This window comes from Mesoplodon densirostris, chromosome 7, assembly GCF_025265405.1.
Source record: "Mesoplodon densirostris isolate mMesDen1 chromosome 7, mMesDen1 primary haplotype, whole genome shotgun sequence".
Classification (NCBI taxonomy): domain Eukaryota; kingdom Metazoa; phylum Chordata; class Mammalia; order Artiodactyla; family Ziphiidae; genus Mesoplodon; species Mesoplodon densirostris.
In genome coordinates this window covers 116,247,604-116,271,301 of record NC_082667.1, presented here as the reverse complement: position 1 = coordinate 116,271,301, position 23,698 = coordinate 116,247,604, and the positions used below count along the sequence as shown (strand labels likewise).

General features: G+C 41.4%; 1 protein-coding gene and 1 pseudogene across 1 annotated transcript; one reads left to right on the top strand and one right to left on the bottom strand.

Moving 5' to 3' along the window:
• Positions 1 to 2,443: 2,443 nt before the first annotated feature.
• Positions 2,444 to 3,354, bottom strand: LOC132493507 (olfactory receptor 143-like). The gene is given in 3 exon segments (XM_060104137.1): positions 2,444 to 2,632; positions 2,634 to 3,077; positions 3,079 to 3,354. Coding segments are annotated over 3 exon segments (909 nt in total).
• A 15,543-nt stretch (positions 3,355 to 18,897) lies between these two features.
• LOC132494269 (olfactory receptor 8B3-like) lies at positions 18,898 to 19,692 on the top strand (annotated as a pseudogene).
• Positions 19,693 to 23,698: the final 4,006 nt, after the last annotated feature.

Below are 23,698 nucleotides of genomic sequence, written 5' to 3'. Positions count from 1 at the left end.
TTGCTTTACAATGGTGTGTTAGTTTCTGCTTTATAACAAAGTGAATCAGTTACACATACACATATGTTCCCCTACTCTTCCCTCTTGCATCTCCCTCCCTCCCACCCTCCCTATCCCACCCCTCCAGGTGGTCACAAAGCACCGAGCTGATCTCCCTGTGCTATGCGGCTGCTTCCCACTAGCTATCTATTTTACGGTTGGCAGTGCATATATGTCCATGCCACTCTCACTTTGTCCCAGCTTACCCTTCCCCCTCCCCATATCCTCAAGTCCATTCTCTAGTAGGTCTGTGTCTTTATTCCCGTCTTACCCCTAGATACTTCATGACTTTTTTTTTCTTAGATTCCATATATATGTGTTAGCATACGGTATTTGTTTTTCTCTTTCTGACTTACTTCACTCTGTATGACAGACTCTAGGTCCATCCACCTCACTACAAATAACTCAATTTCGTTTCTTTTTATGGCTGAGTAATATTCCATTATATATATGTGCCACATCTTCTTTATCCATTCATCTGTTGATGCACACTTAGGTTGCTTCCATGTCCTGGCTATTGTAAATAGAGCTGCAATGAACATATTGGTACATGACTCTTTTTGAATTATGGTTTGCTCAGGGTATATGCCCAGTAGTGGGATTGCTGGGTTGTATGGTAGTTCTATTTGTAGTTTTTTTAAGGAAACTCCATACTGTTCTCCATAGTGGCTGTATCAATTTACATTCCCACCAACAGTGCAAGAGTGTTCCCTTTTCTCCACACCCGCTCCAGCATTTATTGTTTCTAGATTTTTTGATGATGGCCATTCTGACCAGTGTGAGATGACCCACTGCCTACAGAAATGGAAATAAAAACAAAAATAAACAAATGGGACCTAATGAAACTTCAAAGCTTTTGCACAGCAAAGGAAACCATAAACAAGACCAAAAGACAACCCTCAGAATGGGAGAAAATATTTGCAAATGAAGCAACTGACAAAGGATTAATCTCCAAAATTTACAAGCAGCTCATGCAGCTCAATAACAAAAAAACAAACAACCCAATTCTAAAATGGGCAGAAGACCTAAATAGTCACTTCTCCAAAGAAGATATACAGATTGCCAACAAACACATGAAAGAATGTTCAACATCATTCATCACTGGAGACAGGTTTTAAATTTCATGTATATAATAACTAGTACAACAAATCCCTATTTTATCTTAGTTTCTGAAGGTAAGATTGCATGCTTTTCCTAATTTATTTTGTAACCAAACCAAACAGTTCTTCTTTTCTCCAAAAGGGATGCAACTTCTTCAGGAGGAACATGTTAGTTTGCAAACAGGAGTGCTGTTTACCTGAAACAGTCAATATGAAAGATACCTATGTTATAATAGACCCAGGAAAACCCAAAAGCTGAAGGATTCCATCACCACTAGACCTGTCTTATCGGAAATGCAGAAGACTGTACTTCAAACTGAAAAAAGAATGGCATTTCCTTCTATTGTATCAAACCAGACTCTTCACTGTTTTGAAGATTTATGGCCACGAATTTTAAGAAAACTCCTTTTCTGAAAAAAAGGAAGTTTTTACTAACAAAAACTTTTAGTTTGCCTTGGAGAAAAAATCTGTATCAAACAAGTTCAAACTATTAATTTCATGAATATTTATTTTACCAGATTCTAGTCTAACCATGTTGGAGAAAGGAGTAAACACTAGGTGGTCAAATTCTATTTGATTAGGCAGAGACGTAAACAAAATTATGGACATGTACATTACATATTATGTACATATCTGATACATGTATATATACATATATATCATACCCCTGATGCTATTACAACAAGTCAGACTGAATTGATTTAAAGTAATTAGATTCATTTCTGTCAGTTCCTAATTGGTATTAACACATTCCATACTTATAAGCTAATACTTGTGATCTCTGTTAAATAAGCATAAATATCTCATAGATACTACTGAAGCTTTGCTGAGTTTGGAAATGCAGTACTATAGAAACCATGACTAAAAGAGCACTGAAATTCTACAAAATGTATAACTTACACAGAAGGAATTCCTCAAATGGTTAAAAAACAGAAAGGGCTACATTAACATTGTTTTTAGGGAAAACAAAGAGGGGTGGCCGCATTAGACCACATTCATGCTGATGTATGAAAAGTACACGGAAAGAGGCAAAGTGGGAGGTGGTGTGAAAAGGAGTGGGAATCAAGCTGAGACTCTGGAGCCCACTGTTAAGAATAAAGCTCATTCAGTGAGTAAGCATGAAACTGAGAACAATCATGAGACTCAATAATATTTGCATGTTTAAATGGCATGATTAGACAGAAAAAAGGATCTAAGGCAAAAACCTTGTTCTGAAGAAAATTATGGGAAAACACATTCACACACACACACACACACACACACACACACACACACACCCAACAACCCAGCAATATTGGTTCTGCTTAGTTCGCAACTCTCTTTAGGGTTTTCTTCAGAGCAAGTTTGACATCCTTATTCCTTAGACTATAGATGAGGGGGTTCAACATTGGGACTATATTGGTATAAAATACTGAGAAGAACTTCCCCTGGCCCACAGAACCATCAGAAAAGGTCTTGAGATGTGTAAACAACCCAGAACCATAGAAGAGAGCAAACAGTTATTATGTGGGAGTCACAAGTACTGAGGGCTTTGGACCAGCCCTGAGCTGATGAGATGTGGAGGATACTGGAGAGGATCAAAGCAGAAGAAACAAAAATAATGAAGCTACATATTATTACAACTGTGCTCACAATAACGGAATCCACCAGCTCACTGGCATCAGTGCTGCTGCAGGACAGCTGGAGGAGGGAGAAGATGTTACACATGTAATGGTTGATGATGCTGGAATCACAAAAGGATAATATGACCATGTGCCCTGTGTGGGCCATGGCACCGGCAAACGCCATTACATATGAGCCAAACATCAGCAAAGAAGAGACCTGAGGGGACGTGGTGACTGTGTACAAAAGGGGCTTACAGATGGACACATAGCGATCATAGGCCATGGCTGTCAACACATAGCATTCAGAATGGACAAAGAAACAGAAAAGAAAAACCCAGCAGAGTCATGCATCCTGCAAAGGAGATGATGTTCTCTGACACAAAGCTCATCAGCCGTTTAGGCGTAATGACCAAGGAGTGGCAGAGATCTATGAAGGATAGGTTGAAGACCAAAAAATACATGGGAGTGTGAAGATGAAAGTTCAGGCATATCTGATTAATTAAGCTCAAATTCCCTACCACAGTGACCATACAGTTCAATAAGAAGAGGAAGAAGAGGGGTATGTGGAGTTGACTTTGGTCTGTAAGTCCTACCAGGATGAACTGAGTCATTTTCCACAGACATTATCGGCAGGGGTGTGATCTGAGAGGAAATGAGAAAACAATGTCACAGCAAGAAGAGACTGAAATCCTTCCTTTCTAGACTGAGGACTTGTTCCATGGGGGCTCAAGTGTGACTGCTGGGACAGCACTCTAGAAGAGCCAGAGTGACAACTCTGTATCTTTCAACTTTCTTCTCTCATCTGTCCTTTCCTTCCATGTTTTCAAATCTCAGCTGCAACTCCTCACCTCCCTTGGGCTGACACGATCCAGGATAAAGTCTTTCAGCAGGGGTCCAAAGTGATGTCCACATCTGAGAGATAAGGAAACCATATCTTGAAGAGATGCGTAGGCTGACCAAGGCCATATAGCAAGAGAGCAAAGGAGTCCAGAGTGGTACCCGGGACTCCTTCCTGTGGAATTTCCTGAAGCTTGGGACAGTGAGGTCACTGTGATCCCCACTCTGCCCACTGCTCAACCTATTCTCTTCCTCCTACCTTTCAGAAACTCAGCACCAGGCTTAGCAAAAGTACTGATAGTGTCCCCTATGATCCTGCATTCCTCCCACCCATTCCCTTTATCCAATGTTACCTCAAAATCACAATGGATTGTTTAAGAAGGGTGGATGGCCTCCCACATCTCTCCACTGCTGTAGCGGTGCGAATGAAAACATCAGAACAGAGAAGACTCGCCCCCCAACTTCCTTCGACCTGGAGACTTCACTACTACCAGGCCTTATGTGCTCTTTTCCCTTCACTGGCCGGAAGGAGACAGAGGTTTTGACAAAGGAGGAGGCAACATCCCTTCTGCCTGCAGAGTCGCATATGTCTTCAGGGCAAGGCAAATGCATCAGCTTTATGTCTCCAAACCATCAGCGGGCTAATAGTGTGAACCCATCTTATTCTCTGTGGATCTCAGCAACTTGTTTGGAAGCTTGGAAAATGAGCCTCATTTAGGATCACAGTTTGATCAGGCTCCTTAGGGAAGAAATTACTGAGCCTGTGTTTACATCTTTTGTTAGTAAGTTGATATTGGTAGACATTTGGGACTCAATGTTCTTCTCCAACTATCAGTTCACATTAAGAATGTATTGATGTGTAATAAATTATCATAAACTTAGTGGCTTAAAAGAATACCCACTTACTAGTCATAGTTCTGTAAATTAGAAGTCTGGTATGGAATGACATGGCTGGATTCTCTGCCCAGGCCGAAAGCAGGGTGTGGGCAGGGCTGCATTCCCTTCTGGAGGCTCTGGGGGAAGAATCTCTTTCCAAACGCATTCAGGTTGTTGGAAGAACTCAGTTCCTGTAGTTGTAGAGCTGAGAGCTCCATTCCCTTGCTGGCTGTCAGCTGGGGGTCATTCTCAGCTTCTAGAGGTTGCCTGCATTCCTCATCATGTGGCCCTCTTGTCTTCAACCTGGCGGTAAATGGAGAATGCTTGCTGTGCTTTCAATCTCTCCGACTTCCCCTTCTGCCACTAGCTTGAGAAAAACTCTCTGGTTTTAATATGCTCATGTGATTACATAGGCCTGCCCTGATAATCTTCCTAATTTAAGGTCAACCGTACCATATAACATGCATAATCCCTAAAGCTATATATTGTTATATATATGGTTCTTTCCACATTCAAATAAGAGGGGATTATACAAGAGGAAAAGACATTGGGGGGCGGATAATGTTTCAGAATTTTGCCTGCCACATCTATCTTCCCTGGAAATCTATTCTTCACACATTTTATATGGAATTACTTGTGAAAATGCTGTATTCCCTTGTTTAGCTTCTCTCTCAACACAGGTGCCAATTCCTCAGAAAGAGCCTTCTAGGGTCTGCTCCCCAAATTTGGTGTCCACAGCCTTTTCTCCCATGTGTCTACTTCTCTCATTCTAATTAGAGAAGCAACAAAAGAAAGTGAGAACTGCACAATTTATAGATATCTGGCTCTAGCTACAATACTAAACTCTTTCATTAACTTATCCTTTATAATCTTCAGAACTATCTGAGAAAAGTATTTCTGTTTTACATATGAAGAAACGAAAGCTGATGTTAAAAAAATATTTGCCAAAGTCATAACAACTAATGGCAGAGCCAGGATTTAAACACAGATCTTTCTTAATATAAAATTAGTTTCTCTTACAATGCTATACAGAAAAAGGGAGTAATTACTATCATAGAAATTTGTACAAGGTACAGTAGTGACATGTATTAATTAAAAACGTTTTCATTATCATAAATAATTACTTTTCATTGTAAGTGAAATGATATTGAGACAAACAAAAAAGTTCACTTAACTGGCAAGTCCAGGGATGCATTTTGCTTCAGATTTGAATGGATCCAAGGAATCCAGAGGGCTGTGTCTCTTTCTTTCAATTACTTGAAGATGCTTGGTTCTACGTGGCTTTTTCCTCAGACAGACTTTCTCCTTGTGTAGACCAGAAGACTCTACTCTGTTCCTCATGAATATGTATCTCCACCTTTATTACTCTGACTCACACAATGAAAAGATCACTCCTTTGCTTGATCTTATTTTAGCTGAAATTTCAAAATGGACCTTACTAAGAGTTGGGGTATAACTCAAGGGGAAAATGGCTTACCATGAGACCATATAGGACTAGCTTGTTCTGTGGGGCTCCACCGCCCTTTTCCATATACTCACATCACATGAAATTGAGTAGCTCTTATCTAGGTACCTACTTTTGTAACTTCCAGTGTCAACATGTGGCAGGCATCAACATTATCACCCTTCACCCAAGACTACCCAACAGGTATTTTGAGCTTTTATAGTCCAAAATGAGGAGAAGAAATAAAGAGAAAGGAAAAGACTCAATATATGCTGCTCAAGGCCTGTACTTTTAATTTCAGTATTCTGTTAAAAGAGATGCATCTTTCAAACATGACTGATGCCAAGAAAATGATCTCACCCTCAATTGCTTAACTCTGGGTGAGATTTCAAGAGAATAACATTCTCAGGAAGGGACTGGAGAGAGACCAACCCAGTGAAGAATCTCACTCCTTGCTTGATTTTGCCTATTTTTCTTTTTTTCCTTGCTCTAGTCTTTAAGATTTTATTTTTAAAACCGTTACAACACAAATTTTATTCTGTACTTGACCTCTCTGTTATTAGTGTCTATTATTTCTTTACTCTACACATAGTACTTTTATAATTTTAATGTTTTTCTTCTCTCAAGGTACCAAGAGGTGACACTTCAAATTGCATATCCTTTCCCTTCCCTTCCTGTATATCTCACTCTCATCTCTCAAGACAGATTCTTTTTCACATTTAGTGTGAACTTAACTCTTTCTGACCGTGGTTTTGGATCAAATTAGATCCATCACAATCACAACTCTTCTCTCTTACCTAAGCTTTTTCCACCTGCTCTTGTTCATTGCAAAAGCTTGAGGTCTCTAGAGCAGGAGTGAGAGAGATTGCTTCCTGGGATTTGGAGATTTTCTTTCTTAATTTATAGCTATTTTGAAGTTTGGGCATATTTTTGTCTTTGGATTATGCTGTGGATATTGTTTTTACGGATTTTTATTTGTTCATCTTATTCTTCTGTATTGCTTTTACCAGCAGTATTGGGAGGTGCATATATAGGCAGCTGTCATTTTTTCTGGCTTCCTGAAAGTCTTCTCAAAAATAACACCTGGGGCATATATCCAGAGAAAACCATAATTCGAAAAAATACATGCACCCCAATGTTCACTGCAACACTATTTACAATAGCCAAGACATGGAAGCAACCTAAATGTCCACTGACAGAGGAATGGATAAAGAAGATGTGGTACATATATACAATGGAATATTACTCAGCCATAAAAAGAAACGAAATTGAGTTATTTGTAGTGAGGTTGATGGGCCTAGAGTCTGTCATACTGAGTGAAGTAAGTCAGAAAGAGAAAAACAAATACCGTATGCTAACACATATATATGGAATCTAAGAAAAAAAAAGTCATGAAGAACCTTGGGGCAAGACGGGAATAAAGACACAGACCTACTAGAGAATGGGCTTGAGGATATGGGGAGGGGGAAGGGTAAGCTGGGACAAAGTGAGAGATTGGCATGGACATATATACGCTACCAAACGTAAAATAGATAGCTAGTGGGAAGCAGCCGCATAGCACAGGGAGATGAGCTAGGTGCTTTGTGACCACCTAGAGGGGTGGGATAGGGAGGGTGGGAGGGAGGGAGATGCAAGAGGGAAGAGATATGGGAACATATGTATATGTATAACTGATTCACTTTGTTATAAAGCAGAAACTAACACAGCATTGTGAAGCAATTATACTCCCATAAAGATGTTAAAAAAAAGGACATTAGGTAAATACTAAGGAAATCTGTATAAAGTATGGATTTTAGTTATTGATAACATAACAATATTGGTTTATTAATTGTAACAAATGTACTGTAAGATGTTAATAATAGGGGAAACAGAATGTGGGGTATACGGTAATTCTCTGTACCATGTTCTCAATTTTTCTATATATCTAAAACTGTTCTAAAAAATAAAATTCATTTAAAAAAATGAAGAAGGAAACTAAGAAACAGGAAGATATAGGATCCAGAGAATATAGGGGACCTAACATAGGTACAGGGACCTAACATAGGTAAGAGGTGAAGAGTATCCCCAGAAAGATGGTGAAGGGGGATCTCAGGATGTTAAATCTTCAACAAAGTAAGAGGGCATCCTGTCGTCACTGGAGTGGATCATAAATTTATTGGAAAGACATCTTAAAGAAGATAACACTTTTAGAATACCAGCTAACATCATATAGCTACAGCTGTACATAGTGAGAGGAGATCTGTACAAATGGGCACAAGGTTAGCGATAAATCACAGAAATCCATAGAATATTAAGCAAATGAAAGCACCTAAAAATATTCACTTCAAGGAAAACAAAAAAGGAAATGAAAGCAAAAATAGCATTTTATGTACTATCTATAAATAGTGTTTAATAATCTAACTGCCAATATTTATCTAACAATTTACAGTTATAACCATATTGCAAGAAAGAGAGGCATGTGTGTGTGTGTGTTTGTGTGTGTGGTGAGAGGGAGGTAAGATTCCACAGGAACTCACACTGGAAACTATTAGAGTAATCTAAACATGAGATGAGGAGAAGCTTATCAAATCAGTATAATTGAGAGGGAAAGGCCAGACCAGGATTTCAAGGAGATAAGTTCTCTGGGACTTGGAGACCGGATGAAGAAGCTGAGTGAGAAGAAGATGTTTACAATTTGCTTGTTGCCTAGGTGGTAGCGAAAAAAGCTTAGAAATTGATGACCAGAGGTGGAGCAGTGCTGAGAATCGCCAAGTAAATGTTGACTGCAGTTTGCAGCACTTTAACTTGAGGAACATAAACAGACATGAAACAGAACTGTCCAGGAGGCAGGGAGGGAACAGGTTCAGTCCGTACATTCAGGTGAATATGAATGAGAAGGAGAACAAAAACTTATCAGACTCTATGTTCCAGGCAGTGTTCTAACATTTTACATGTAGTAAGTCATTTAAGCCAAAAGTCAATTATTCTCATCTCACAGATGAGGATACCAAGGGTGAAAGAGGTCACATGAATTGTCCAAAATTTCACAATTATAAAGTGGAGAATCCATCTGGGTTTAAATTTCAGAAAGTCTGACGTGACGGCCCGTTCCCTTAAACGCTTTGCCGCAAGTCAAAACCTCACACTAGCAGAATCACTGCTCTCCTGACACTGAGCGAATGACATATCCACAACTACACTACATGATGTGGGTGTTGCCAACTGCTCAGAATCGGCTGAGCATCCTTTGTCAGTGGTAGCAAAGCTGCCAGTCCTTCTGGCCTGCCCCACCCTTGCAGAACCTCTGTCTACCAAGCTGTCTATAAGATGCCTTACAGATGCGGACACCTGCCACATCTGCCTGTTCTCCAACCCTGGTTTTAGAACTTCAAACCAATTGTCTGAATTCCCAATCTTCTTTATATTAACTCTTCTCTATTTAAAAGAGCTAGAGTCATGTTTTTTTCTAGTTTTATTGAGGTATAATTGACACACAGCACTGAATTAGAGTCACTTTCTATTGTTTGTGCACATAAACCCTGATACAATATTTCTCCCCCACATGTATCAGCCAAAGTATGATCTAACTGGCAAAACACGTATCTGTCAAATGGGTAAAATTCTAAGTTAGAAATATGAATAAACTTTGCAGTACAAGATTTCAGGGTGCTTTAATTCTCAGTTAATCATTGAAATTTGTGTAATCTTTGTACCTCACTTCTCAAAAGAGAATATTCTAGCTACTTCTTTGGCAAACAATGTCACTATTGGTTTTCCCAATAAATCCTGTTTCATGTAACATAAACTCATTTGCTACAACTTTGGATTTTTCCACCAAAAATTATTAGAAGTAAGTTACAAACACAGTTTATATTTCCTGAAAAATATGGGTAAGTCAAATCAAAAGGAGCTTCTTCAGTGGAACTTATGGTTGAGTGAAGTCAGCAAATCTTCTCCACAAGAACATCCATAAACTTGGCCAAAACTGACAGACACAATGATTTCAACACTCTGGAAATCAACCAACGCACACAACAATCTGAGAAATGCTGATGCTTCAGAAACTGTTGAAGTTTATGTACGAACAATGGGAGTCTGCGATATTTTACACAGGACTCCTCCCAAGGCCAAATTCTGACTGGCTCTTCGAACTGTGTATAAACACTGTACTCTAGTTGCTGAATTTGTTTCTCACAGGGCTATGTGTTTCCAACTCTGAAACCCTACTCCATGTATACTGGGGTTGACGGAATAATAAATCGTAGATAAAAGAAGTTCTGTTATACTCAAATGCCTTTTCCCGGCTGATTTGCTTATGAAGAATAATACTGATCTGGGGAGCGAGCGGCACAGCAGCGAGAGCGGCCGGCTACCCGCGCGATTCCTCCCACAGCCGCGCCGCCGCGGCTTTACCGCCGCCGCGGCTTTACCGCCGCCGCGGCTTTACCGCCGCCGCGGCTTTACCGCCGCCGCTCGACGCGACGCGCGGGCCAAGGTTAGCTCCACCGCAGCCTCCCGGAGCCCAGGGGCAGCCCGAAGGCCCTGTGCCCCAGCGCAGGCGCAGCCTCACTCTTACCTTCTCCGGAGAGTCTCTGAAGACCCGGCGGGCGCAAGAGGGGGGTAGCGGCCCCTGCGAGGTCCTGCGCGAAGGCTCCCTGGTCTCCGGCATCTGCTAGGCCCCGAAGTAAGCGGCCTCTAGAGAACGGGCAGCCTGAGAGCCCCGCGCGGCCGGCTGGGCCTGGGTGACCGCACGGAGGCTGCCACGGGAGACGAGTGGGGCCTGCGGGCACGCGTGGACTGGGCCACCGCTAAGGCCTCCTACGGCAGCAACCGCGAGATGGAAGGCACGGAAGCCACCCTGGGGCAAATCTGCGGCTAGCACCAGAAGCGCCGTGCAGCCCACGCCCCGGCCCACTGCAGCCCTCAGTTAGGCCGCCCACCAGCTGCCCGTGGCCTGGCCCCTGACGGCCCCACAAAGACAAAACTTCGTCCGTCTTCTGCTCTGCAGCATGGGGACCCCTGGCCCGCCGAGCTGCACACCTGCCTCGGAGGAGCCGGCGGCTGTTCCGCCGTGTAAGGAGCATGCGCACGAAGAGCGCGCCCGCTGCCGCCTCAGGTCTGACGCAAAATGGAGGCGCAAAGCCCTAGGGGTCGGGCGGGCCACGGCCTGACACAGAAGGACACCAGGTGCAGCAAGCTGAGTAGGTTCCCGTCCATAACCCTGGGTATGTTCTAAAACAAGAAGTGCGTCTCCCGGCCAGCCGCTCAGGCCGGGGTTCCCGCGTCACTGCCTCCCGTCAGACAGGGCACCTGGCCCTCGTGCCGAAGCAGCCTGGAAGCCGCTGAACACGGCGGAGCGCGGCTCCCCTTGGGGCCCACCGGTGGATGCCCTGCCTCTCGCCCATTGGCCTCTCCGGTCTTGGGGCTCTGGGCCCTCACTGCCCCAGGCCTTGCTCCCCCAACTCCCATCTCTTCTCACACCTCAGGGTCTGGGCTCTCAGCCTCCCCTTCTTACGCTTCTGCCTCCACCGTCTCTTTGGGCTTCAGGCCCCCTTTGGGCCCTCATTCACTTCAGGGTCCCATCGCTTTGTGCCTCAGTCCCCCATTTGTAGGGGTCACCTTTTTGTACTTCAGTTCCCCATTCTCTTGAGGCCTCCTGTCTTGGGCCTTCCGTGTTCTTGGGGTTCCCCTCTGCTCACGACTTCCCGACTTTGCAGCTTCCTCACTCTGCTGCTGCTTTGCTGTCTCTGGCAGCCCCCATCCTCTCTGTCGTCCTCAGACCCTTTCTCTCCCACCTGCATCTCAGGCAGCTGGGGGCTCACTTCCTGTCCTGCTTGAATTCCGGTTTCTTCACTGCCTCCCTCCCTGCCTCCAGACACCTTTCTTGATGGCCCATCCTTTTGCTGTGAGGAAGCGAGCTGGTTGCAGGCAGTTTGGGAGGGAGGGGTGGAGCCAGCTTCAAAATATGCCCTTCTTGGCAAGTGCGATAGGACAAGCCCTTGAAGCAGACCTGGCCCCCTCCTCTAGCAAGGCTGTGGCCAGCATCTGGTGGAGTGAGAGCACTAGGCTTTGCGCACGATAAAACCTGGTCTGGATGGATGATGCCCCAGCCTCATGAAGAGTCCCTGGCATGCCCCACAGACACGTGTTCACAGGCACCATCCCCAGCTATGCCCGGAAAGGGGCTGAATGTGGAGCGCTTGTTCTTGAACAGGTGAAGGCAGAGTATGGTAGCTGCTGAGCCCCAACCCACTGCTCTGGAGGGGTCCTGGCACCCCATGGGGTGGGAGTGGTCCTTGTTCTACAGGTGCCCAGCAGACCCCATCTCTGCCCTGTTCTGGAAGCCTTTCCTCTTTGTTACCAACCTGCAAAATCTGTCCTCTTAACTTTCTTGTATATTTTCACCTCCAGAGAGTAACTTTGATTTGGAATGATACCTTTTGGTACCAAAAGCCAATTCCCCCCTCAACATGTAGGTGTTAGCACTATGAAATTAGTGTTTCTGCTATTTCATTACAAATAGGTTTTTTTGTTGTTGTTTTGTTTCTGTTTTTAGGTCTAAGAAATCCCAACCGAGAAAGAGTTTAAGAAACAAGGCCACTGAGCAAAGGCAGCAGTTCTGACTCCCAGCATGGAGAAGAGAGGATAGTGGGGCTTGGGGGACACCGTCACTTTCACTCCCTTTTAGCTCTCTGTCCACCAAAGCCACTGCCCAGGGAGTGGTGACATCAGGGACTTTTGTTCAGGTGGAAAAGGTCACTGGGGAGCTAGATGAACTTGAGCATTTCTTGGCCTTAATATGCTTGCTCCTTAGTTTGTTTTCATGTGGCCTGGTGTGTCACTGTTCTGAACAGGCCATTCCAGGCCTGTTGCTAAGGGAAAACCCTAACAGGCATTCTGCCCATGGAGAGGCCAAAGACTGGGACCCCAGCCAAGACTCTTAAGAGCCTCCTGTCTGTATCCTCCCACACCATGCTCCATAAGACGTCTCCTAAAGTGAGATTCTGCACATTTTGTTGTTAACAATAAAACACAATACATACAGAAACACAGGCACATAATGATGATGTTGTGAATTTTCACAAAGAGTTAGTAGTGGGACATACCCTGTCTTTGACTGATTATAAGACCAACTCGAATTCTGGCCCAACTGTGCAGGCCTGGGAGAAACCACAAACTTGAGCATGCAACACCACCCTAGGGAAAGCAAAAAGGAGGCTATCAGTAACTGAACTAGTTTTACAGCATTGGAAGAAGGCATACAAGCATAAGAACTCTGCTGTAAGTTGAAACAAGAAGTGTGGAGCACCATAGAAAAGATCTGAGAAAGCCTCAGAATTACTAGCGGGGCTGACAGAAGGTAATTCTCTCCTGAAGCCTGTCAGAAAGACCAGAGGAGGTGACTGCTTCTCCAGATTTCAAGACAGTAGCAAAGTCTTCAAGGAATTTGAAAAATCAGTGTAGCATGACATCACCGAAGGAGCACACTAATTTTCCAGAATCAGAGCCAAAAAAAATGGAGATCTGCAGTTTGCCTGATAAAGAATTCAAACTAATGGTTTTAAGGAAGCTCAGTGAGCTACAAGAAAACAGAGAAACACAATTCAATGGAATCCTGAAAAACAACATGAGAAGCTTAATAGAGAGAATCATAAAAAAGAACGAAATAGAAATCCTGGAGCTGAATAATACAATGAATGAAATTTTAAAATGTGATAAGAACAGCAGAAGCAGATTAGATCCAGCAAAAGGACAATTCTATGAAGTAGAAGACAGGACATTTGAAATTATGCAGTCAGTAGAGAGCAAAGAAAAAAAAAATGAAAAAGAGCGAAGAAAGCCTATATGAACTGTGGGATACCATTAAGAGAAACATCGTAGACACTATTGGAGTCCCAGAAGGAGAAGGATGGAGAAAGGGGCGGAAATCGTGTTCAAAGGAATAATGGCTAAGAACTTCCCAAATCTGGGGAGATATCTGGACATCCAACTTCATAAAGTTAATAGGCCACCCCAATATTTCAACTCAAAATGATCTTCTCCAAGACACATTATAATTAAGCTGTCTAAAATAAAAAATTTAAGATCACCCACAGGAAAAATAATACTCAAATACAAGGGAACCCCCATTAAACTATCAGTAGATTTCTCAGGAGAAAGCTTGCAGCCCAGGAGAGAGTGAGATAATATACTCAAAAATAATATACTCAAACTGCCCTGCCAATTAAGAATACTTTACCCAGCAAAGCTGTCTTTAAAAATGAAGGTGAGATAAAGACTTTCCCAAACAAACAAAAGCTGAGAGAATTAATCAGCATTATACCTGCTTTAAGAGATGCTGAACGGAGTTCTTCAAGCTGAAACAAAAGAACACTAATTAGTAACATGAAATGTAAAAAAGTATACAGTACACTGGTAAGTATATAGTCACATTCAGAATATAATACTATAAGACGGTGGTGTGTTAACCAGTCAACTCTAGTAAAGGTTGACAAAACTAAAGAACAAAACTATTAAAAATAACTATAACTTCAATAACTTGCTGATGGATGCAAAATATTAAAAGAGGTAAATTGTGACATCAAAAACATAAAATGTGGGAAGGGAGTAAAAGGGTAGTGTTTTTGTGTGTTATCAAAGTTAAGTTGTTATCACCTTAAAATAGAGTTATGGGCTTCCCTGGTGGTGCAGTGGTTGAGAGTCCGCCTGCCGATGCAGGGGACACGGGTTCATGCCCTGGTCGGGGAAGATCCCACATGCCGCAGAGCGGCTGGGCCCGTGAGCCATGGCCGCTGAGCCTGCGCATCCAGAGCCTGTGCTCCGCAACGGGAGAGGCCACAACAGTGAGAGGCCCGCGTACCGAAAAAAAAAAAAATTATATCTATAAGATATTTTTTGTAAGTCTAATGGTAATCACAAAGCAAAAGCCTACATTAATATAAAAAGATAAAGAGAAGGGAAATAGGAACGTACCATTATAGAAAATCATTAAATCACAAAAGAAGACAGCAAGAGAGGAAGAAAAGAACAAGGGAATTACAGAACAGCTAGAGCACAATTAGGATGGAATTAGTAAGTCCTACCCATCAATCATTATTTTAAGTGTAAATGATATAAATTCTCCAGTCAAGAAGAAAAGAGTGGCTGAATGGATTAAAACAAAACAAAACAAAAAACGAGACCCAATTATATGCTGTCCATAAGAGACTTACCTCAGCTTTAAGGACACACACAGACTGAAAGTAAGGAGATTAAAAAAAAAGGTGTTCTATGCAAGTGGAAACCAAAAAACAGCAGTGGTAAATATACTTATATCAGACAAGATAAACTTTAACAGCTGTAACAAGAGACAAAGACGGCAATGATATCATGATGAGGAGGAAACATTACAACTGATATCACAATAATACGAAAGATCATAAGAGACTACTATGACCAATTATACACAAATAAATTGAATACTGTAGAACACATGGATAAATTCTTAGAAACAAACAATCTACCAAGACTGAATTATGTAGAAACAGAAAAATCAAAACAGATCAATAACGGGTAAGGAGATTGAATCAATAATCAAAAACCTCCCAACAAAGAAAAGCCCAGGACCAAAAACTAGATGATTTCACTGGTGAATTCTACTAAACATTTAAACAAGAATAAATGCCAAAACTTCTTAAACTCTTCCAAAAATGGAAGAAAGAACAGCTTTCAAACTCATTTTACAACCAGAATTACCTTCACACCAATGTCAGGTAAAGACAGTATAAGAAAAGAAAACTACAGGCCAATGTCTCTGATGAATATAGATGCAAAAATTCTCAACAGAATTCTAGCAAACCAATTCAACAGCACATTAAAAGATCATACACCATGATCAAGCAAGATTTAACCATGGGATGCAAGGATGGTTCAACATACACTAATCAATAAATGTGCTATACCAGATTAATAGAATGAAAGATAAAAATCATATGATTATCTCACTAGATCAGAGAAAGCATTTGACAAATTTCAACATTTTTCATGATTAAAAAAAAAAGGGGGGGCCTCCCTGGTGGCGCAGTGGTTGAGAGTCCGCCTGCCGATGCAGGGGACACGGGTTCGTGCCCCGATCCCGGAGGATCCCACATGCCGCGGAGCGGCTGGGCCCGCGAGCCATGGCCGCGGGGCCTGTGTGTCCGGAGCCTGTGCTCCGCAACGGGAGAGGCCACAGCAGTGAGAGGCCCGCGTACAGCAAAAAAAAAAAAAAAAAAAAAAAGGGGGTGGACTGCAAAGGGAGATGAATATACTTTTGGGGGTGAGGGAAATACTCTAGCTCTTGACCATGGTGGTCTTTATATGACTGTATTACTTTTGAAAGTCACTGAACTGTACTCTTAAAATGAGAGCATGTTATGGTATCCAGATTATGCCACAATAAAACTGATTAAAAAGAGATTCTAAGAAGAGCCAGTCTGAACTGTGATCTTATATCCCCTGCCCCTTAAACATTTTCCATAAATAAAACAGATTTAGTTTTGCATTAAACAAGAACCTAGTAGTTTTAAAATTACTACAGAAGTTTGAATAAATGTGGGTTGTATAAAATGGAATGCAGCTCAGCAATAAAAGGAGCAGACTGTTGATACATGCAACAGCTGGGATGGACTTAAGGGCATCATGCTTAGTGAAAAAAGCCAATTTCAGAAGTTATATAGTGTATAGTTTCATCCGTTGTCTTCCTAATGACCCAACTATAGAGATGGAGAACAGGTGAGTGGTTGCTGCAAGACAGATGAAAGTGGGAGGGGATAGGTGTCACTATAAAGAGGTAGTGTAAGGGAGTTCCTTTATGTTAGTGGAAGAGTTCTGTATCACGATGGTGGTAGTTACATGAACCTACACAAGTGATCACATTACATACATCCACACACACACATGACAGAAACACATACTGCATATAAAATTGCTCAAAGCTGAATAATGTCTGTAGTTTTGCTATTATACTACAGTTGTCAAAGATGTCACCATGGTAGGAAGCTGGGTAGATTTCAGGGGACTCTATCCATTATTTTTGAAATTTCCTGGGAATATATAATAATTTAAAATTTTTTTTAAACTTAGATTTTTTTCTCATAAGCATGATCATAAGCTAATACATACATAGGAATTTTAAAGTCATATTTCCTTATAATAGAAGCTTATTTACAGTGATTTTTCTTATAGATTTGATTTTAATCTATTAAAAGCATATTGAATCAGAACAACTCAAGGTAATTAAATTTCCATGGAATCATTTTTATAATAAATAGTATTTTATTAAACAATAATCTCTGAAATCAATTAAAAGATTCTTTGGTTTATGTCTATAAAATTTGCATAAACACTGATTATTTAAAGAGACTCAACTATTATAAAGGGCCACAATAAACTTTTCTGAAATGGTCATATATCTTTATGAACTTAAATTCTTGAAACTAATGTTACCTAGAATTATAATTAGTGAATTTTCAATGACATTAATTATTTGCATCTTTATAAGAGACAGCAGAGGATCCTTTCTCCTATGCTCTGGGGAATGTATAATCCCTGATGGGAAATGAACATTTACTGTAACAATTAGGGTGTAAAACACAGACACATTTCTCCCCTGCAGAGCGTATCATGATGGGAAAGTCCTGGGGGACCCCTATACCTGAATTTCTAATCAGGTCCAAAAGAATTATAAGCCTTAAGCAAATGCTGTGTGCTCTATGACATTGTGGCTCAGATGTGAAGCCTGTGGTTTCCCTTCATGATCTCTTAGTAAATTTATAACCGCAAGTTTGATCTAAATCATAAACTGACTCTTGGAACATTCATACTGTGAGATCTATGCTATGACTCTGTTCCAGGGAAGGAGGAAGATTCTGTGACTACATCTGCTCAGCTTTGATATCTCCAAGGCCAGTTCTTCTTTCAGGACAGCGGAGGTAAAACATGTATAAAGCATCAGCACTGAGTTCCCTCAGTGGATGGAGAGTGAGTTAACCAAGTTTCTATATTTGCTCACTCCCTCTGTTGCTGAAAAATGACAAGTATTTATATTGAATAACAAGAAGCTCCAAAGTCTGGAGCTCTGACTCTACTGCCTGTATTTTTCGCAGCATACACTCTGTGTTGACTCCATCTTCATTCTGGGAGCAGGAGAACTGTAGCAGTTCCAAGTGACAAATCCAGACAGCAACATCAGAAGAGATTTGTGGCTTTTTCTAGAATTTTTTAATTGAAATGTATAAACAGAGGAAAGTTGATATAATAAGTATACAGCTTGAAATATTTTCACAAACTTAATAACTAACTTAATCAGCACTCAAATTAATATTTCTCGTTCATGCCATCCTACAAAACCTAGGAAAGCACATCCACCTTCCTTTATTCATTCGCTAGGATAGCACAGAGGAGGAGAATGTGTGGAAACACTGGAATATATGGTTAAGTATAAAACTTAGGTTACCAAGGTTCACCTCAATACCTGTTATCAATTATTAACTTCCTGGATTCTTATAGTAAAGTATCTGAAAACCTTAGAGACTATGAGAGACTTCCTGGTAGCAGAATATCTGTATGGTGTCTTCCCTGTAGGGATCCTTTCTTTCTTGATGGTCAAAACAGGGGACCTGAGGTACCTAGTAGGGTAATGGAAACATGAGTAGGAACTAGGAAGTGATGAATCAGATGAATAAGGGGGAGAAATGGGGATACATTCCCACCACTGAAGCCCATCAGCAAGTAGGCTTGTTCCTCAGCTACCCATCCCTATCTTCTAGTAAGATAGAGCAGTTGTTTGTCACATGCAGTTCATGCAATGAAAGACAGTGATTGAAATGTTGAAGGGTGTGTACCTTCAGACCTTATGAAGCAAAGGGGGACTTATGTGATTTCTGCCAGTCTGAGTCTCTTTCTCATAAAGCTCATATAAAAGAGAGTTTGTAAGAACAGAGCTGGGTTCCCTATTGATGGAGTTTTCTTCTATTCTCACAGATCTCCGAAGTTGAGAATGCTGGCTAGAAATGACTCCTTAGTGCCTGAATTTATTCTTGCTGGATTAACAGGCCGTCCAGAGCTCCAGCAGCCCCTCTCTTACCTGTTTCTAATGATCTACGTTGTCACCATGGTGGGCAACCTGGGCCCGATCATTCTTATTGGTCTAAATTCTCACCTCCACACCCCCATGTACTATTTAGTCTTCAACCATCCTTCATTGATCTCTGTTGCTCCTCTGTTTTCACCCCCCCAGATGCTAATGAACTTTGTATTCAGGAAGAATATCATCTCCTATGCTGGGTGCATGACTCAGCTGTTTTTCTTTCTCTTTTTTGTCATCTCTGAGTGCTATATGTTGACCTCAATGGCCTATGATCTCTATGTGGCCATCTGTACTCCATTGCTATATAAGGTCACCATATCCCATAAGGTCTGTTTGGTGCTATCTTTGGCTACATATGTGATGGGGTTTACTGGAGCCTCTGCCCACACAGGGTGAATGCTTAGACTAACCTTCTGCAATGTTAATATCAACCGTTATTTGTGTGACATCCTCCCACTCCTCCAAGTCTCTTGCACCAGCACTTATGTCAGTGAGGTGGTAGTTCTCATTGTTGTGGGTATTAATATCACAGTACCCAGTTTCACCATCCTAGTTTCTTACATCTTCATCCTTACTAGCATTCTTCATATCAAATCCGCTCAGGGAAGATCGAAAGCCTTCAGCACCTGGAGCTCCCACATCATTGCTCTTTCTGGTTTTTGCAAGATTTTGAAGTTTCTGGCCAGTTTGTGGGTTTTCTCTTGAGTAATCCCTTCTTTTAGAACTCACACGATGTATTTAAAATCTCTTCATTTCCCTTCCCAACTACAGTAAGTCCTCTACATACAAACGAGTTCTGTTCCAAGAGCACATTTCTAAATCCAATTTGTTCATAAGTCCAAGGTTAGCCTAGGTACTCAACTAACACAATCAGCTATATAGTACTGTACTGTAATAGGTTTACAATACTGTTCACACAAATAATACATAAAAAACAAACACAAAAAATATAACATTTTTAATCTTACAGTACAGTACCTTGAAAAGTACAGTAGTACAGTACAACAGCTGGCATACAGGGACTGGCATCAAGTGAGCAGGCAAGAAGGGTTACTGACTGGAGGAGGGAGAAGAGGTGGGAGACGGTAGAGTTGAAGGATCATCAGCAATAGGAAACGGAGGGCAAGCTGCAATTTCACTCATGCCTGACATTGATGGCAAAGGTTTTGGTTCTTTGCTGGATTTAATTCTATCTTGAAAAAAATAATCCAGTGATGTCTGGGTAGTAACTCTTTTTTTCTCATCACAGACGACACCGTAGCACTAGATTGCATTCTGAACAGCTGCTGCAACGTTTGTGTACCGTTCTACGTTCAGGTCCTGTGCCTCAAAAACTAACAGTGCCTCCTCAAATAAAGAAAATCCCCTTGCCATTTCCTGCGTCGTGGATCTCCTCAGTTCTTCAGTTACTTCTTCCTCTCTTTGTCCTTCCTTTGGGCCTCCAATTCCATCAGGTCTTCATTGGTAAGTTCCCCGTGTTGCACAGCAAGGAGCTCAATGAAGTCGTCCTCTTGCAGATCTAGCTTGAAATAAAGATACTGTACTTCTGTACTCTATACAGTACTGTACAGTAAAGTACACAAAAGCACAACCACTTGTAGAGGATGCACACACATGACAATGTATGCCAGATTCCTGAACTAACTTATGTGATTGGACATGGGAACGCATGTTAGCATCTTTGAAAGTTCCCAGCTAGAAGGTTCATATGTAGGGGAGTTACTGTACCATTTAATTCTTGCACATTTGGCTTCCCATTGCTGAATTCTTTGTAGTGAGGGGTAGTGAGGGCCTCTACCTTGATTTACAGCCTCCTCTTCCCTGTGTGTCAAAGTCAACCAAGTGAAGTTCATAACTTATATCCCTGCCCCACCCCAAGTCCCAGTCTCCTGCTTTTATGGGTGGGCAAAAAAGTGCTTTCGGTTTTTAAGTAAAAATAAAAGACACATATTTCATTTTCACCAAGAACTTTATTGAACAACGTATTCACCCTTTTATTCCACTACCTTCTGCCATTTTTCAGGCAACTTCATAATTCCATATTCCCAAAACTTTTTTATCTTTTTGAGCAAAGAACTGTTCCAGGTGCCTTTTACAATCTTCCTGGGAATTGAAATTTTTTCTATTAAAAGAATTTTGTAAAGACTGAAGTAAATGGAAATCCAAAGGTACAATGTCTGGTGAATACAGCGGATGAATCAGAACTTCCCAGCCAAGCTGTAACAGTTTTTGCCTGGTCATCAAGGAAACGTGAGGTCTTGTGTTATCCTGATGGAAGATTATGCATTTTCTGTTGACTAATTCTAGACGCTTTTCATCAAGTGCTGCTTTCATTTGGTCTAATTGGGAGCAGTACTTGTTGGAATTAATCGTTTGATTTTCCAGAAAGAGCTCATAATAGAGGACTCCCAAACCCACCATATACACATCACGTTCTTTGGGCGAAGACCAGCATTTGCTGTGGTTGGTGGTGGTTCATTTCGCTTGCCCCATGATCTCTTCTGTTCCGCATTATTGTACAGTATCCACTTTTCATTGCCTGTCACAATTTGTTTTAAAAACGGAACTTTATCATTACATTTAAGTAGAGAATCGCACGTGGAAATATGGTCGAGAAGGTTTTTCTCACTTAACTTATGTGGAACCCAAACATCGAAGCAATTTGCATAACCAAGAGGTGCAAATGATTTTCAGCGCTTGATTTGGATATTTTGAGTATGTCGGCTATCTCCACGTTATAACGTTGACTGTTCTCATTTAATGTCTCGATTTGATCGCTATCAGCTTCAACTGGTCTACCCGACCATGGAGCATCATCCAGTGAGAAATTTCCAGCAAGAAACTTCACAAACCACTTTTGACATATTCGATCAGTCACAACATCTTCTCCATACACTGCACAAGTATGAAGATTTTGCATTTCAGTTGTGTTTTTACCTTTCTTGAAATAATAAAGCATAATATGCCAAAAACGTTGCTTTTTTCCTTCCATCTTCAACATTAAAATGACTACACAAAAAATTCACCAATTTTGATGTCTTTTTTTAAATGCACACTGATATGACAGCTGTCACATACAATCTAACAAAATTGTTTTGAATGAAGTTAAGGACAACTAAGTGCTACTAGAGCCATCTTATGGAAAAAACCAAACGAACCTTTTGGCCAACCCAATATCTCTCTATGTTTTTTTCCATATTCAGCAAAATCCCAAGTCTTTCCTAGCTCTGTGATGCTGCTGCTGATTCTTCCCAGTCTTGTAAGTCAGGGACTTGAAGATAAACCATATGATAGAAACTTGCTTATCCAGCAGGATTGGAATGAGTAACTTGTCAGTTAACCTACAAAGCTGATGAATCATTTTTAAAAATATAAATTCATGCTGTACATTTTATTTTAATTTCAAACATGTAAATCTATGTTTATTTCCCATTTTGCCAAGCCAGTACTGCATGGCATTTAGTCTGAGTTTAAATCTGGTCCCACTATTTAACACTTATACGATTCTGGGAATTAATGAGAAAAAACACTTATATAGCACTTACTATATGCCCATCGATTTCCTCAGTGCTCTGCCTATGTTCACTAATTTATTCTTTATAAGATCCTTATTTTGTTTAGTTTTTAAGGGATGCCCTAACAATGAACACAAACCAAGTGGCTTAAAACAACAGAAATTTATTCCCTTAAAGTTCTAGAGGCTACAAGTCCAAAATCAAGGTGTCAGAAGAGCCAGCCTCCCTTTGAAGGCTCTAGGGAAGAATTCCTCCCTGCCTCTTCCTAGATGTTGTGGTTGCTGGCAATCCTTGGCTTATAGCTGTCAACACCTGCCTTTGGCTTCCCAATGCACTCTTCCCTCTGTGTGTGTCTGTAAGTCTCCAAATCTCCCTGTCCCAGTAACTGGATTTAGGACCCACCCTATGCCAGTATGACCTCATCTTAACTTGATTGCCTCTGCAAAGACTCTATTTCCATATAGGGTCGCAGAAGTACCAGGATTAGGATTTCAGCAAACCTTTTGGGGGATCCAAATCAACCCACCACACCTAAGAAGAAAGAATTACTGATTATCCAATTTCACAAATAAGGCAATTATAGCTCAAAGAGGTTAAGTAATTTGCTTAAGTTATACAACTAGAGAGTAGTAGAACAAATATTTATTGATAAATTCGTCTCCCAATCTGGCTCTCAATTCTTGCTCTTAACCAGGGAGTCTAAAAGACTCCCTCTAAACAGAAGAAGGAACCTGAGGGTAGTGAGTGCTATGCCTGACACCACCAAACCAAAGCCCAAACTCTGAGCTGTCCTGGGCCTAGCGAATGAATCTAAATCTCCAAGAGCAGGTTCCTCTGGCCTGCAGAACTGCAGCTGCCCTTGCAGTTTAAGGAATTACCACTTGAGGTCGACTCTCCCTGCTGGAGGCTTATGTCCTCCACAGGGACTCCAGGTCTGCAAAGGCAGGTGTTAGGTAGAAAGAAATAGGGAAATGTCTGGGATCCCAGATTTTTGAAAGCCCCCCACTGATTTCAAAATGTTAGTTTTCAATTTCAACTTCTCCCCAAATTTTCAAAAGATATATGTGCAAAATCTGGGCTGCTTTTGAATAGCTAGTTCTTTGAACCTGAAACCCTCATAAGCAGTCAGGCTGGGACGCAGTCTATTCACATCTGGCACTCTGACTTGAGCACATTTACAGACAGTAAAAGTGATT